We start from the raw sequence: 17,025 nt of genomic DNA, 5'->3' as shown, positions 1-17,025 counted from the left end.
AAACTGTAAACCGGCTAACGGGAAATCCACAACAAATCACAAACAAAAAGCGCAAACATGTGAGAGGGAAGTGTTTACAATAACAAAAACAAATGCAATTTGCTGTGGCGTGGCGCGGTGTTGTGTGAGTATGTGTGTGTTTATGTGGGTGTGTAATGTAGTGTCGATGATCAGCTACTCGTTGACCGCATTAGTTGGGGGGTTGTGGCGTATTGCGTGTGCTTGAGTTGGCTTGGGCAAGCTGTAGCTTGGAATTCTGTGTTTGTGTGGGTCAGTAACATGTGAAATATGTTGATTAACATATATACAAAAACTAATTTTTTTATATTTATAATTTTCATATTTTTTATTTTTAAATTTGAAGATTTTTTAAATTTTTATTAAAATTTTTTTTAAATATTTTAATTTTCAAAAAAAAAAAAATATTTTTTTTTTAAATTTTTTAATTAATTTTTTTATTTAATTTTTTTTTTAATTTTTTTAATTTAATTTTTTTAATTTTTTTAATTTAAATTTATATTTTTTAATTTTTTTAAATTATTTAGTTCATGTCATACATTCTTGCAATAATTATTAGTAGTCTCCTCCGACACACACCTCACCCTCCATTATCTCACTCTCTCAAATTTACGGCCTACAACTAGGCGCAATTGCGTGTAAACATTTATCATATAATTTACTTCCCCCAACCAACAACAAATTAGCGCCTCACTCACCCGCCTCATCTGATAAGCTGCTAATTATATTATGCAAATGCCTTGGCACTTTTGGCATTTTCGGCAAAATTTAATTGCGCGTAAAAGCAAACATTTAATCAATGTAACGTTACATTGACTGATAGCGCGGCCGACAGAGGCCGCCTGTTGGCCTCCCTGCATTGTTGGCTTGTCCAAACAGTGCTATTGCCATTACCGTTATGTGTAACGCGAGGCGTGCGTTTGATTGCTGATTGGCGGCATAACGTTCACCGAGTAGATTGTGGCTTGTGTCGGCCGCTTGTCAATTGGTGTACGCGTTATGGTATTTGTTGTAATAAATTATCGATTTATAGTAATTATAACATGTAAAACGATATACCATAGAACTGTGGGCAGGGATTTTTTCTATAATTTTCTTCTACTTGCTTAAATTTTTATGTAGTGGTCTTCTTAGGGGCCTCTCTTTTCTCTCCTTCTTTCTCGGAATAAACGTCTCCCACATACACCTTGAATCTAGTTAGCCTTATTAAGAGTCGATGTTTTTTTGCTTCCTGAGTTTGGTTGATCTCGAAGCATTTTCTCTATTTAATCCAAGACGACGACATACATATATAGATCTCTTAATGGAGATCTCTTAATGGAGATGGAGATAATCAGAAGAATCGAAGTCGAAACTTTTTCTGGTCGGAAGCTCTGTATATCTCTTCGACCTTGTTGACCTCGTTATGGATGGAAGCTTTGTCTTTCGCTGGTCGGAAGTTATTTACACTCTCTCTCTTTATGGCCATTTCGTTATTTATTTCTCTGATCCGACCTATTCTGATCGTAAGCTATGTGTTCCTGCCTCCATTATGGGCTCAATCTATTGCTGTTTATGTTTGTTTGAATTTATGTTTGCTTGCTGATTGTTTATGTTTGAAAGCTCTGTACAATATTTGAGCCCATTTGGTTCTATTACAAGAAGAAGTTTCATTCTCTTGCGGAGACTTTGTATATCCTGAGCCTACTTGATCTCGATACGGATCTAAATTCCTGCTTTCTCTGGCACACTGTTTATTCACTGAGCCAAGTCGGTTACATCATGGGTCGAAGCTTTTCTTTAACTGAGTTTTGATGGTCTTTTTATAGGTTGAAGCTTTTTTTCTTCGCTTGGAAGCTTGGCATAGCTCCAGTGTCTATTTAATCCCATTATGGATTCAAGATCAATTTTTTCGTGGGTCGGATGTTCTGTATAGCTTCTGATCCTAGTTAGTCGGAAGTTCCTTATACTTCCCGAGCATAGTTGATCTCAAAACGGATCTAAGTTGCTACTTTCTCTGGCGCTCTGTATATCCACTTAGCCAAGTTGGTTTTATTATGTGCTTTGTTCTTTCTTTTTTCACTGGTCGGAAGTTCTAGTCGATAGTGATGGATACCACCGGAGTCTTTGGTTGGTCCCATTAAGAGCCAGATATGCTGTTCACTAGTCGTAAGCTCGCTATACTTTCCGATTCTTAACTCTTGACAAACTCCTTTGTGGATCCTACAGATTTTGCTCATATGGAGTTCGAGAGCTGATTGTTTAAGCGAGTTGTGCCTGGAGGGATGTCTAATTAAATCGCGAAGAAGTGCAGTACACAACTGAAGCTCTTCCTTAATACTACATACAATACAAAACTTTCTTAACTCCGCACTAGGCTGTTGCACAACTGATCCTCAGCTCTAGTAGCATATATGTACATATGTTAATGCACTGCTGCTGCTGCTGTTGTTGTTGCTGCCACTTTCACACCTTTTTACTGTAACAAAGCACGCGCTGTGTAATTTAATTTAGACATTTTATGGAAGCGTCTGCAGCAGCTGCACGCAAACTAAGTGCATGTGCACTCAGCGCGGATGCTTCGCACAGAAGGAGTGTGTTAGAAATGCAGCAAAGTATATAGTTGAGACACCATTTTGTAAACTCAAAAAGAAGATATGTGTGAATATAAATTAATAATTGTGTGTGAGATGCGCCTGATCTTTCGTCGCCACACACATACACACACACACATTTGCTTGCCTTACACTCAAGTTGGCAAAAGTTTTAGTCATGATTTATTTATGTGTAATTTACACTCTACTTGCTGCACACAAGCAAGTAGACTCACTTATGAGGTGTGTTCAAAAAATAACGGGAATTTTCAAAATTTTCTTTTTATTTTTTTAATTTTTTATTATGGGAGCAATCCTGGCATAAATGCATAATATCGAAAGACGACAACATTAATATGGACTAATAAATATTTTGTTTTTGTTTCAAAAATGAAAATTCCCGTTATTTTTTGAACACACCACATATTTCAATTTCTGTTATTCATGCGAAAGTACTACCAAATGCACCTTGACGAATGACTAAATATAAAAAAATGAATATTCCCGTTATTTTTTGAACACACCTCGAATACTTATTTACCGTTATTCATGCCAAAGTACTACAAATGCACCGCTATTCAGTCGCACATGACACTCTATATTCATATAAGCTTAACAGACTCATCTAAATAAATTTAGCAACACAGCAACAATAACAACAACAACAAGCATACATTTATATTCATAAACATTTACATATTCAATATTTCATTTTCATATTCATATGCATTTGAAGTGTGTGCGCCTGTATGTATGCTCAAGTGGCAATTACTGACTGCCTGCATGCCATTTAACATGCACGTATGTGCGCATGTGTGTGTCTATCTAAACACTTGTAATTGCATTGCATGTATTTGTGATAATTAATTTTGCATTTGTTGACTCGACTTTGGATTTGTATAAGTTACGTTTATCATTGCTGCATTGAGTCTAATTGCATTTTACGCAAATATACAGTCACAGGCATTAAAATGGGTGCACACAAGCACACAATTTGACTGATATAATCACTTTAACTAATACACAATACTTTCATTAAACCTTTTGTGTGCTACTCAACTCACACCCCACCTATTACCCGCCTCACCGTAAGCTCAACTTTTTCAATGCATTTCACCTTCACTCGATTATGTTTTCGTTATTCAATTATTGTGGCATTAGTAACTTTTGTGTGTATCATTTCCGATTTTTTTTTCGAAATTTATTGCTTTTTTGTTGTTGTTTTGTGTTCATTTATTTTCAATTAAGCGTGCGAATTGCCTGCAGCTTTTGACATTTTGCATTTTGGAATAAATATGTGTGTGTGTGGAAAATAAACAATAACTGTCATAAATCAAATATGCAAATTTATGTGAAAATCCTAATTAATTAACAATTGGAAAACATTGAATTACTGCTCATTATCTCTGTGGCAAATAATATGTTTTGTGTAAATAATTGGATTTAACGCCAGTTTGTAAAGCTAAATTACGCAAAATGTATGCAGAGAGAGCTTGTGCAAAAGAGATAGTATTGTATGCAATTTGTCGATACTTTGATGGCAAGTGATTGTTTGATTTGGAAATTAAGACAGAAAATCAAAAAATATATAGTATACATAGAGCTGAGATAACAAATACAATTATAAAATAATTATTGACATTTATAATTCAAAATTTGTTTAAAAATCACCCTTTTCTCGTTTAAAATAACTTATGAAATTTTGCTGAAAATAAGCAAAATCTTGAGTTCATAGATACCCGAGTGACAGCACATAAAGGTTAAAGATTTACAGCGCCATCTACTTCTTAAAACCAACAACAAATGCTGCGATTTAGTTTGCTTCGACAATCAGATTGCAAAACGGAGCAGCGTGGCTGAAAAAATCTAGTAAGGCGGGCCCTGTATATTTTTCAACCAAAAAAAATCCAATTATGCGTAATTTTATGAATTATTGTCGCCATCTAGCTATGATAACTGATTATCTACATAATAAAAGCTTTCATATTAAGCTGATACAACTGTATTGGGAGCTTGGTATATCCGTATTCTAGTCTATTTAATCGCATCTTTTTCTGCCTCCGGTCGAAAGCTACTTTTACCTACTCTCATTATAGCTTCATATTCTATAAAAGCTTTCATATAAAGCTTATACAACTGTTTTGGAAACTTGGTATATCTCCTGAGTCTATTGAGTCGCATTATGGATCGCATCTTTTTCTTTCTCGGGTCGGAAGTTACTTTTATCTACTTTCACTATAACTTTTTCGATACTTATTTCTCTGGACGAAAGTGCTGGTTATCACTGGCCACCTGAGCCTATAGTTAGATCCTTCTTTCATTAGTCCAAAGTTCTCCATAGCCGTTTCTTAATTTCCCCTATATTAAATGGAATTTATGTAAAGATTATTTAATTTAATATTCTATAAAAGCTCTCATATTAAGCTTATCAAGCTTTATTACTCTAGTTTTAGAAATTTGAGATACTTTGAGACTTTGCCTATATAAAGCTACACTTCCTAAGTGAGAACTGTTTTTAAATACTAAAAGCTCTTGAATGTCCTCTGAAGCCGTTTAGTTTGTTTAGTGCCTCTACAGTCACTGACTAATTTCCTGCAACTTTTTATTCAGTGAGATCTGTTATTTAGATAGTGAAAGCTCTTCAAAGCAAATTTTTCAGTGAAAGCTCAATCAGTAATATGTGTCTCTGCAATCACTGACTAATTTTATGCTACTTTTCTTCAGTGAGATCTGTAGTGAAAGCTCTTCAAAGTTTTTATTTAAAGCTCTGCAAAGTTTTCAGTGAAAGCTCAATAAATAATAGGTACTTCTACGCCATTTAATTTGCTTAGTGTTTATATCGTCGAATTTTGGTTTTTATAGGCTGTTGAACTGAACCCAAAAGCTTCCTGAAGCTTAGGAAGTTTTATTTCTTTAATTTTGACCTAGAAAAGTGTCTATCGACCAAATTTAGCTGTTTTATAGACTACTGAACTGGCAAGCTTCTTGAAGCTTCACGGTGTTATTTAGAGGAGACATTGAAAGTTTGATCTACTATTATGAAAAATGTACCTCTTTTTTATTTAAAGATATTTACAAATCTTCTATTATTATGCTAAAAATTCTCAACCGATTTAAAAATTAATCAAAATATAATTGGTGCTACTCAAGAATTTTGATATACCCCTGTCCTCTCACACCTGAACTCTCCACAATTCAACTCGAAATTAATTCACTCATGTCCTTCAACTGAAAAAACTCTTACCTACCAGTGGCAACAAATTATCCGCTCTACGGCCATAAATCATAATATATATAACGGCGCTGCATACGTGCTGCCGCCAAAAAGTATGCTGCACAAATTTGCTGTCACATATATTCAAATTGTTTTCAATGAGCTACGGCACGCCAGCGGCAACAAATCATCGCTGTCTTAATGTAAACAGAGTAGAAGGCATGTGGGTGAAGAAGAGAAGCTTTTGTTAGTAAAATAAAAAAATATAAAAAATTTGTTTGACAGTTTTTCACTGCGTGCTGACGGGTTTTCCACATTTAGCGCCTAAAAGTGTGCTTCTCCAAAATATTGTTTTTCCTGCTTTCGGCGCGATGCGGCTATGAAATACTGCCGCATATTTTATATAACAAATGTATGCATTTGCTTGTGCCTCTGCTTTGACTGTCTCATAAATCAGCCAGCAAGGAGGTAAGTGTAAAATTCACCCAGAAAATGTAGACGAAAAATTTGAGAGAAAGTAAAAGAATTGAAAGCTGAAACTTCCACTTTCCCATTAAAAAGAAATGTCTTACACACGCACGCACAAACGCCTTGAGGTATGCATGGTGTGCTTAAAGTAAATAGAATTAAGGCAGCAAGTGGAAAAGCGCTGCGTTCGTGCTTGAAAAGCAGCCGAACAAACAGTCTACCGGCGGCGCATCATTGGCGCTTACACAATGCCATAAATCAATGTTGCCACAGACATATATGAGAGCATAAAATGACAAGACGAATGAATAAGAAGCGTGAAGCGCGCAAGTAGAAAAGGAAGAAAATTATAAGAGCACTTCCTCTTGAGGTGGAGGTGGGTGTATGAAAACTTTTTGTGAGTCCACTTTTCGCTCTCTTTGACTCTCTTTTATTAGCTGCTTACGCATTCCGTTTTCCACCGTCACCATTTAATTGAAACATTCGCGCGCTATTTAATTAATTTAAACGCACCAATTATGCAGTTGCCTTGCCTACTTTTAGGCGCACAGCATATCTGAAACAGCATGTCTGCCATAGCGTAAAACAGTTTTTAATGAGCCATTTACAACATCGTTGAGTATGCTACATATTTTATTCTCTCTTCTTTGCCGTTATTTATGCACTTTTTCTCACACATATTCTCTTTGTATTGGCGCGCGCGAGATTCTTTATTTTCCAATGCTTTGGTGGCTTTATCGGCCATACTTGCTTGCGGCTGACCCAGTTTTTGCACAAAAAAAAAAAAAACACCACACCGGCTAACGGTTGTCGTAAAGATACCGCTAAGTGAAAGCGGCTTGGCTTTTGTAGTTAATGGAAGCAGATATTTGCAAAGGATTTGCGCTTAAATGGTCATCTGTCTACGAAATTGGCCGCCGACCGACCGTATGCCGCGGAGATGCTGAGCGAAAAGGTTGTAAATGAAAAATAAATAAGCTGTGATTTGATACAGTGAATGGGAAAATAAATTACTGTCTGATATCTTTTGTAACCGCTGATATTTTTTGCGGTTTGTTTGTAAGCGTTACAGCGATTTGTAAACGACTTTTAGGGTTTAAGGCATATATCCAACAATATATATATATTTGGCGTAGGAACCGCTTTAAGCGATTATAGCCGAATCCACCAGAGCGCGCCACTCATTCCTCCTTTTTGCTTTTTGGCGCCAATTGGAAACACCAAGTGAAGCCAGGTCACTTTGCACTTGGTCTTTCCACCGGAGTGGAGGTCGTCCTCTTCCGCGGCTTCCTCCAGCGGGTACTGCATCGAATACTTTCAGAGCTGGAGTGTTTTCTTCCATCCGTACAACATGACCTAGCCAGCGTAGCCGCTGTCTTTTTATTCGCTGAACTATGTCAATGTCGTCGTATAAATCGTACAGCTCATCGTTCCATCGCCTGCGGTATTCGCCGTTGCCAATGTTTAGAGGACCAAAAATCTTGCGCAAAACCTTTCTCTCGAAAACCCCAAGAGTCGTCTCATCGGATGTTGTCATCGTCCACGCTTCAGCGCCATACATCAGGACGGGAATAATGAGCGACTTATAGAGTTTGATTTTGGTTCGTCGAGAGAGGACTTTACTTTTCAATTGCCTACTCAGTCCAAAGTAGCACCTGTTGGCAAGAGTGATTCTGCGTTGGATTTCAAGGCTGACATTGTTGGTGTTGTTAATGCTGGTTCCCAGATAAACGAAATTATCTACAACTTCAAAGTTATGACTGTCAACAGTGACGTGGGAGCCAAGACGCGAGTGCGCCGACTGTTTGTTTGATGACAGGAGATATTTCGTCTTGTCCTCATTCACCACCAGACCCATACGCTTCGCTTCTTTATCTAGTCTGGAAAACGCAGAACAAACGGCGCGGTTGTTGCTTCCGATGATATCAATATCATCGGCATACGCCAGGAGCTGTACACTCTTGTAGAAGATTGTACCCTCTCTATTTAGTTCTGCAGCTCGTATTATTTTTTCCAGCAATAGATTGAAGAAGTCGCACGATAGTGAGTCACCCTGTCTGAAGCCTCGTTTGGTATCGAACGGCTCGGAGAGGTCCTTCCCGATCCTGACGGAGCTTTTGGTGTTGCTCAACGTCAGCTTACATAGCCGTATTAGTTTTGCAGGGATACCAAATTCAGACATCGCGGCATAAAGGCAGCTCCTTTTCGTGCTATCGAAGGCAGCTTTAAAATCGATAAAAAGATGGTGAGTATCGATTCTTCTCTCTCGGGTCTTTTCCAAGATTTGGCGCATGGTGAATATCTGGTCCATTGTGGATTTTCCAGGTCTAAAGCCACACTGATAAGGTCCAATCAGTTCGTTGACGGTGGGCTTTAGTCTTTCACACAATACGCTCGACAAAACCTTATATGCGATATTGAGGAGACTTATACCACGGTAGTTGGCGCAGATTGTGGGGTCTCCCTTCTTATGGATTGGGCAGAGCACACTAAGATTCCAATCGTCAGGCATGCTTTCTTCCGACCATATTCTACAAAGAAGCTGATGCATGCACCTTACCAGTTCTTCGCCGCCGTATTTGAATAGCTCGGCCGGTAATCCATCGGCCCCCGCCGCTTTGTTGTTCTTCAAGCGGGTAATTGCTATTCGAATTTCTTCATGGTCGGGTAATGGAACATCTATTCCATCGTCATCGATCAAAAGGGGGGTTTCTCATCCGAGGCTCGGTGTTTGTTTTCATTGGGGAGATTTTTTTTTTATGTGGTGGGTCCCAAGCCCTACGCACAACCGCACAAGCGGGCTTCGCCTTCTCACTTTAGCTCGCCTCCAAACGGATGTCTATTAGCTACCCAGGGGATACTTGGTCTAAAACCGGAAGTCGTGAGCTGCTTGAGTCATATGCAAAAGAATCGTTCCTGGCCACTCCCAAGTGAATGGCAATCAGAAACTTTCCTCACTTGCGTGAACTTCTACATATGACCCCATCCCCCAACAATACTTGTGCATAAATCACTCCCTAATACTCTTCTCTATTTATTTTTCTTTCTACTCCACTCTACAGCTGGGCCGTCTCCACTGTCATGACGCGTGAGAACTTAGTACCACGCTCACGTCCCCTGCGTAACGGTGCTGATAATGCTGGTGAAGGCAACGAAACCATGGCGGCGCTCATACCCTTCTGGGATATGGCCAATCATCGCCAGGGACGTATTACCTCCTACTTCAATATCGAAACACAGCAGATGGATAGCACGGCTCAGTCCGATTTCAAAGCTGGCGAACAAATCTTCATACATTACGGCGATCGTTCTAATGCTGATCTCATGATACATAACGGGTAAGTGAAGAATTTTTTTTTTCATAAAATTAAAAACTAATCTATAAATTAAGGTCATTGACATCATAATAACATGTTACCGAAAAAAGCTCAAAGCTATACAATATTATGAGGATAAAGCTTCGATACAATTGCTTTTCTTAGAAGAGTAATAAATTTGAGGTTATAAATAAGCGGCACTTGTCTCTAAAGATAGGCGAAAGCTCCGAATGTTTCGACCTCAGAAGCTTTCAGAACTGAGAAAGCTTCCGCAATAATAAACTTTTGAAGATACATCATTTCAAAGAGCAGTCAGAAATTTTGAATATTCGATCTAAGGTTTGTGGTCTTAGGAACTGAAAATAAATTTTTGAAAAAGTCAATTTTAAAATTTAACAGAACAAAAGCCATATCAAATATCCGAAAAAAGTCGGATATTTGTTATTAAAAGACCTTACCACTAAATGAAACCAATTTGAAAAGCTTAGTAGACAATTTACAATTCTAAAAGCTTTCAGGCCTTCTTTAAAATTTATTCAATCTAATATATTTTCATAATGCTTACTGTTGCATACAATTTTTAAATCCTAGAGATTCTTAAGATCTTAGTGTCCGATATATTTTCATAAGGCTTTATTGAAGTCCTTATCTCTAAAAGAAACCGATCTGAAAAGCTCCGTAGATATTTTAGTATTTTAAATCCTAGGGATCCTTAAGATCTTAGTGTCCGACACATTTTCATAAGACTTTATTGAAGTCATTACCTCTAAAAGAAACCGATCTGAAAAGCTCTGTAGACATTTTAGAATATTAAATCCTAGGGTTCTTTAAGATCTTAGTGTCCAATATATTTTCATAAGGCTTTATTGTAGTCCTTACCTCTAAAGGAAACCGATCTGAAAAGCTCCATTGACATTTGGAATCCTAGGGATCCTTATGATCTTAGTGTCCGACACATTTTCATAAGTCATTACCTCTAAAAGAAACCGATCTGAAAAGCTCTGTAGACATTTTAGAATCTTAAATCCTAGGGATCCTTAAGATCTTAGTGTCCAATATATTTTCATTTATTAAAGTCCCTATCACTAAAAGAAACCGATTTGTAAAGCTCTCTAGAAATTTTAGTATTTAAAAAAAATATTCAGGGATCCTTAAGATCAAAAGAAGCCGATATATTTTCATAAAACATCTCCTAAATTTGGACTATATCCTTCAGAGCGGGAGAACTGCACTTGTGTTCTCTTTTCAAAAAGCCGATTTCGTACCGTCTATCCTATTTTGACAGTTTCTCCGGACCGAGCTTATCTTCTATTTCTTTGTGTCGTTTTGATATTGCCTTAATAATTGAGGTTTTTTCCAAGAATTCTGTAAAGGGTCGAAGATTCCTACATTCGTCCCAATGTTCCCGTTCTATGATAATCAAGCTCTTAAAGATAACCGTGTTTTGAAGAAAATATGGATTCGCAAGTTCTAGCACACCTCTTCATATAGCAGCTAAACTTATTTTACTATTGGCGTAGTCCATCACCACTCAAGCTTTTATACACCTTTTCTGTTGTATTAGCAGCGCTTTTGGTTCGGTCTCACCCATATCATCCAAAAATTACAACAAAAAATGAAATAACGCACAATTTTTCTTCTATCTCTACCACCAACCCACTCCCCCTCATTTTCACCTTTTTCCATACCCACCCATTGGCGCACAGCTTTATCAATCCAACCAATCCCAAGGACTTTGTCAGCATCAAACTCGGCCTTGGCACAACCGATCCACTGGTGGAGAAACGCGCCAAATTGTTGCAAAAGATGCAGATAGCAAAGAATACCATCTTGCAAGTGCTGCCATCGCCCAAATACATCTCAGCCGAACTGTTGGCGTTCGTGCGCGTTTTCAACATGAACGCACAACAGCTGGAACACTGGATTACCTCAGAGCGTGCCATGGATCTGTTGCATATCGATTGTGCGCTCGAAACTACGCTCGAATCGAAGACTTGGCAGTACTTGCAGACACGCCTGATGTTGTTGCTGCGCGTTTTCCCCACCACGCTAGGGGCGGACGAGGAGCAGCTGGCCGCGTACAAGAAGGGTGAGCTGTATCTCTGCTATGTCGAGGCGATGGTGCTGGAGTATCGTGTGTTGGAGAAGCGCATATTGGCGGCAGCGCTCGATTACGCCAAGCAACGCGTCAAAACTTAAGTGACACGTGAAATATGCGACTGCGACGGACGAGCTGGCGAGACGAACAAAGGTGTAGTGTTGTACAGTGAGACAAATAACATAAAATTCATGCAAATTTCTTGTGGCCATTTAAACGTACATATAATGCTCATCAAAAACATACATAAAAATATTTAATATTATTTTGATTTTTTCGAATTAAAATTTTTAGTTTCGTTTAGTTTTAGTTTGATTAATATTAAGTTCTACAAAATAATTTGTGTAAGTTTGCATTTAGTTGACTGATTAATTCACACAATAATTTTTCATTTTCCATTTTTCATTATTAAAAAAAAAAAAAAACAAAAAGCGGTGAATTTTACAATTCAAGGTATAATAATATATTTGAACTTATGTTGAAAAATATTTCTATTTATTTATATTTTCACTTTTTAATTTTAAAATAAAAAAAAATGTTTTCTTAGAATTGTTTTTGTTCATGCATTTATTAAACACATTTTGAACTTCTTTTTCTGTTCTCATGTCAATTACATAAAAAAAGAATTTTCTAACAAAAACTGCTTTTTAAAAAACTTGGTCTTACTAACACAAATTGTTTCGAGTTGAATGTATTATCTGTAAAATAGAGTTTGTTAAACATGCTTCTATATAAAAAAAAATAATTATAAAAAAAATAATATAATAAAATAAAAATTTATTTATTTTTGCATTGTTATAAAAAGTTTTGCGTATTTTTTCGAGGTGGAATTTTTTAAATTTTCTATATGTAGGTCTGTGTCGCATTTTTTTTCATTTTTGTCTTCCTCTCTCCTTTTTTGTCGTCTCTCTTTTTTTATCCCGTTCTATTTTTTGTCATCCTATCTTTGTTTTTGTCTCCCTCTCGTTTTTTGTCTGCCGCTTTGTCTCTCTCTCAAGCTCACTTTGTCTCCTTCCTCTGTATTCGTCCAATGTATCTAATTTTTTCGCTTGAGGAAACCTAATTTGGTTTCTTCTAAAAGTAGTGTTCATATCATAGCCCTGATCAAAGAGCTTTCGGCGTCTAAGCTATGTATCCAATTCTTTTGCTTAAATAAACTTAATTTGATCCCTTCTAGTAGCTCATATTTGAGGCCATTACTCCCATCAACAAACTTGTGGCGACTAAGCTATTTTCAATCTCTTCACATATAGGTCTAATTCAATATAGGAAGACTACATTCGAAGTTTGAGCTTTGTACGAAAGCTCATCAGGTTAGTCAATTCGAAGCTTTTACCTGTATTTTGGTATTTTTTTTTTTAAGATTTGACAAGCGTGTATCTAGAGATATTTTATAAAAAGAGTAGTGCCTTTATATTCTATTGAATTTTTATCTATTGATGGTATGAAATTCAGTTTAAACTTTTTTACAAAGCTCTATTGTAGCTTTTATACTTTGATTATATAGATACGATTTTACATTTAATGAAAGCTTTTAAGCTCAGCATCCATTTATAAGTAAAAGCTCCTCAGATTGGTCAATACGAAGCTTTTGCCTTAGCTCATCGGTCGACGATTATAGATTAGAAAGCTTTTATACTCTGATTGTATAGATACGTTTTCAAATGGTGTTTTTATGAAAGCTTTTAAGATCAGCATAGAAATATAAACGCTTTCAAAGCTTTTTAATCCATAATTTGTAAACATATTTTTTATTTATTAAAATTTTTCTGATAGAAAAGTTACCATTGAAAACTCTCAACCACGCTTCGATACAAAAGTTCCTAAAATAGTTCAGTATTGCCTCCCTTTACTTTAGTTTGGACTGAAGCTTTCGATGTTAAAAATACTGTAAAAAATATCAGTTGGCTTTATCAGTCAAAAGCTCTTAAAAATCACCAAAATTATATTAAAGTAGCAAAAATCAAAGCGACTAAAATTTGTGAAGTAGAAGCTCGGTCCGAAACTGTTACGGCATATTTACTGTTATTTAAATATGTGTCTATATGTATTTAGTTGTTATTGCAGTCAATAAAATGGAATTACTTGACTCAGATTGGTTTTGTTTGCGCTTTTGAATATTTAAAATGTATTCTTTGGCCCACATTAGTATTTACAATGTTCGTAGATGTTTAGTAAACGCACTATACAACGTACATATGTAAATTTACGAAATTGTCTGTGTGCTACCGGCCTTCATATAACATATTAATGAGTCAATTAGTATTCATGTGTGTATGATTTTGAAAGCTTCATAAAAGTTTTTACTTCGAATGGCCCAAAAATATTTGCTATATAAATTTATAAAGTCTGGGGAGATTTTTTCTCATTCTTATTTTAGTTATTATGTTATTTAGGGGGGTTCTTTGAGTGCGCTTGTGTGCGGCTATTTGTTGTTGTGCTTCGGAACGAGTGATTAGGGTATTGTTTTGTCGGCATTTTGAGTGAAAATTTAAAGTTGACCGTTATGTTTTGTAGACGAAGGGCACTAAAGGGATTGTGTTAGCGAATTGCTGAGCGAATTTCTTGTTATTTGCGGTCAACAAACAATTTTTTGTGGTTTTTAATTAAACAAAGTAAAGCAATTTATTAAAATTTAATGAAAATTTACCAAAAGCGTGATTTAAAATTTTGTTACGTGAAAGTTACTTGTTACACATGCATTCTGCGCCTAAAAGTATGCAGCGTATAAGCACAAACTTTGTAACAACAGCGGTAACCTTGCAGGTTGTTGTTAGTTGTTGCATAGTTTTAGGCGCATATGAGCTTTCGTGTAGGTTAGGTGTTGAAAAATGCAATAATAGAAGTTTAGAAGCGTTTTATGGCGGAAAAATAAAAATAATAATTTGATAAAGTTTTTCAATTTGTAACTGTACATTTTTTAAATATTTTTTATTTTTTAGTTTATTTTTTTTATATTTTGAATAAATTTTTTTTTTATAAATCAAAGCTCCAACTAAGCTTCCTGCTACCTTTGAATTGCCTGCAATTCCTTTATAATCCAAACGCTTGATTAATGCCATGCATTTCTTTCAACTGCACCACACGCTACCACCCCTGCGCTATGCTCAAAGTTGACGCTGTTGGAGGGGAAAAAATTCAATGGCATCAAAAGCAGCGATAATTCAATGGGAATTTCGCTGCTGGACAGCACTAAAGCACAAGCATTGCATCATGATTTTGTGTGAGCAGTAAAAGGCAGCCGGCAGGTCAACCAGCTGCAGTTGAAGTCACAGTGTGGCGTGTGGGTGTGGAACATCACACAAACTGAATTGATGAGTGACACAAAGCGAATGAGGGCACTCATCCAGCATAGCACACACACATACATAGTTGTAGAGCACAGCATAGCTGAAATGCCGAAAGCAATACCTTTAAAGCTGTATACAGTGGTGGTCTTTGAAGTGGGGATCCTTATTTTATAATGATCGAAAGTCAATTAAGCTCCGAATCCTGGAGTTCCGATTCCAACCGAGATGGAGCTCGTCAGTACAGTATATTTAAAAATCGATCAAAGCGGTTCTTCCGAAGTCAATTTAGCTTCGAACTCTGAAGTTCCGTTTTCGTCCGAGTTGGATTTCGTCAGTACAGTATATTTGAAAACCGATCGATCCGGATCTTCAGTCTCTTAAAAAGCGATTTCAAAACACCTGTAAGAACCTATAGCGTCTTATTCGAAAGTCAATTCAGCTCCGAAGTCTGGAGTCCCGTCTCTAATGAGCTGGAGCTCCTCAGTTCTGAGTTAGCTGAGACAGTCTATTTCTTTTTTAATTCAGGCAGCTCTCGGTACTCGCTGCATCCGCTGTTCTATCCAAGAAGTAGAGATCAATTTATTGAATTCCAATCTTGCTCCTATCATTGAACATGAGCCTTGAACCTCGAACTTTCCATTCAATTGTAATAAAGCGGCAAATTTTTTGTCCACCTGTCAGCCCATTTCAATCCATCACTGTAAGTGCCTTGGCATGGCATGCCTTGTTTGTCCGCTTGTGTACGCTTATTAATTTTTAATGTCGCTCTGTGAGTGCCATCAAGGACAATGTGCTCCGCTTTTGCTGCCACGCGCATATAAATTCTGTTGAGTGTGTATGCGAGCGCACTTTTAGCCTCAGTCATCAGCCATCAGCCTTTGCCATACGCTGTAAAAGGCCATATAACAACAGTGAAAAGAAAAAAAAAAATCGGCAATGATTGCACTGAGCTGCTGAGCTCAGCTGCTCGTCCACTTACAGCCCGAATTTGATGTATGAGTTGTTGGCGCGTCAGCCGCTTTGTCATTCAGCAACGACCTACTATGGTTTTCTTACACTACCGCCCACTCACATTTACGCCCCTTTTTCTTCTTTTCTCTCTCTTTCTGTCCCCCTCTCTCGCTCTCTTCCACTTAATTCTTACCACCTTTCGGGTTTTGCTACTTTGCGGTAATGACATTTGATAAGCAAGCAGCAGACAAACGGGAATTCGCCAAAGCAATAACAAAATACCAAAAAAAATACAACAACAACAACAAAGTTGTGGGCAAAGCAATAGCAGTTAAATTTGGAGTAAAGTTCAACGAATCGTCGAGAGAGTTTGTACGCGTTCGGCGTTTGATTTATTTGTGTGTGTGCATGTTTATACATGTTTATGCATGTGTTAGTGTCTGCATTTTTTTGCTCCGTGTTGTGCAAGCTTGTGAAAATCCGTGCTTTCAGCGCTCGTTGAAGTTAATGGGTTAGTTGTCGGCGTTGTCAGTGGTCCGGTCAGCAATGTTGTCACTTTTTATGTGCTTTATGTGTTTATGGGTGGGTGTGTGCAATTTTATTGCTGTCCCTTACAACATGCCAACAGTTTTTTTCAGCAGAATTTAAAATTCATTTTTTTTATATTTTCAAAATTTGTATTTTTGAATTTTTAAAAAATTTGTTTTTTTAATTTTTTGTTATTTTTTTTTAATATTACTACATTTTAATTTTTTATATTTTTTTCCATTTTGTTAATACTTCTACATTCCCATTTTTTTTACAATTTTTTTCCACTTTTCTGCCTATTTTATTCTGCCACTCTCTTTTCCACTCGCGATGTCAAATTACCACACACATTTTTACTGCGGTTAACATTAGTCTGACCGGCGTTAATTTTACGCCTGTCATCAACATTGTGCGTGAGTGTGTTTTTGGTGTTTTTGCTTTGACAAATATTTTATACGACTTGTTGGCTGTTTTAACGACATTTGTGCGTATAAAATTTTTTTACAAATGGAATTTTTTGTTGGTTTTTCAGTTGCGGAGGGCATTGGCTGTTATAACTGATGCATAC

The 17,025-nt window shown here is 36.8% G+C and overlaps 2 protein-coding genes across 6 annotated transcripts in view; one reads left to right on the top strand and one right to left on the bottom strand.

Annotated features, from left to right (window-relative positions):
* The window catches only part of LOC105208776 (actin-histidine N-methyltransferase), a 30,341-nt gene extending 18,201 nt beyond the window's left edge, over positions 1 to 12,140 (top strand). Inside the window, exons 2-3 of the mRNA XM_011178807.3 lie at positions 9,336 to 9,611; positions 11,297 to 12,140. Of these exons, the coding sequence (XP_011177109.3) occupies positions 9,336 to 9,611; positions 11,297 to 11,789 (769 nt within the window). The 3' untranslated portion in view covers positions 11,790 to 12,140. The remainder of the gene's footprint in view (positions 1 to 9,335; positions 9,612 to 11,296) is intronic.
* The window catches only part of LOC105208777 (ras guanine nucleotide exchange factor R), a 126,540-nt gene that overhangs the window by 16,424 nt on the left and 93,091 nt on the right, over positions 1 to 17,025 (bottom strand). The window lies entirely within an intron of this gene.

Source organism: Zeugodacus cucurbitae, chromosome 5 (genome assembly GCF_028554725.1).
Source record: "Zeugodacus cucurbitae isolate PBARC_wt_2022May chromosome 5, idZeuCucr1.2, whole genome shotgun sequence".
Lineage (NCBI taxonomy): Eukaryota > Metazoa > Arthropoda > Insecta > Diptera > Tephritidae > Zeugodacus > Zeugodacus cucurbitae.
The sequence above is the reverse complement of the archived record's forward strand: the minus strand, read 5'-3'. Positions and strand labels throughout refer to the sequence as shown.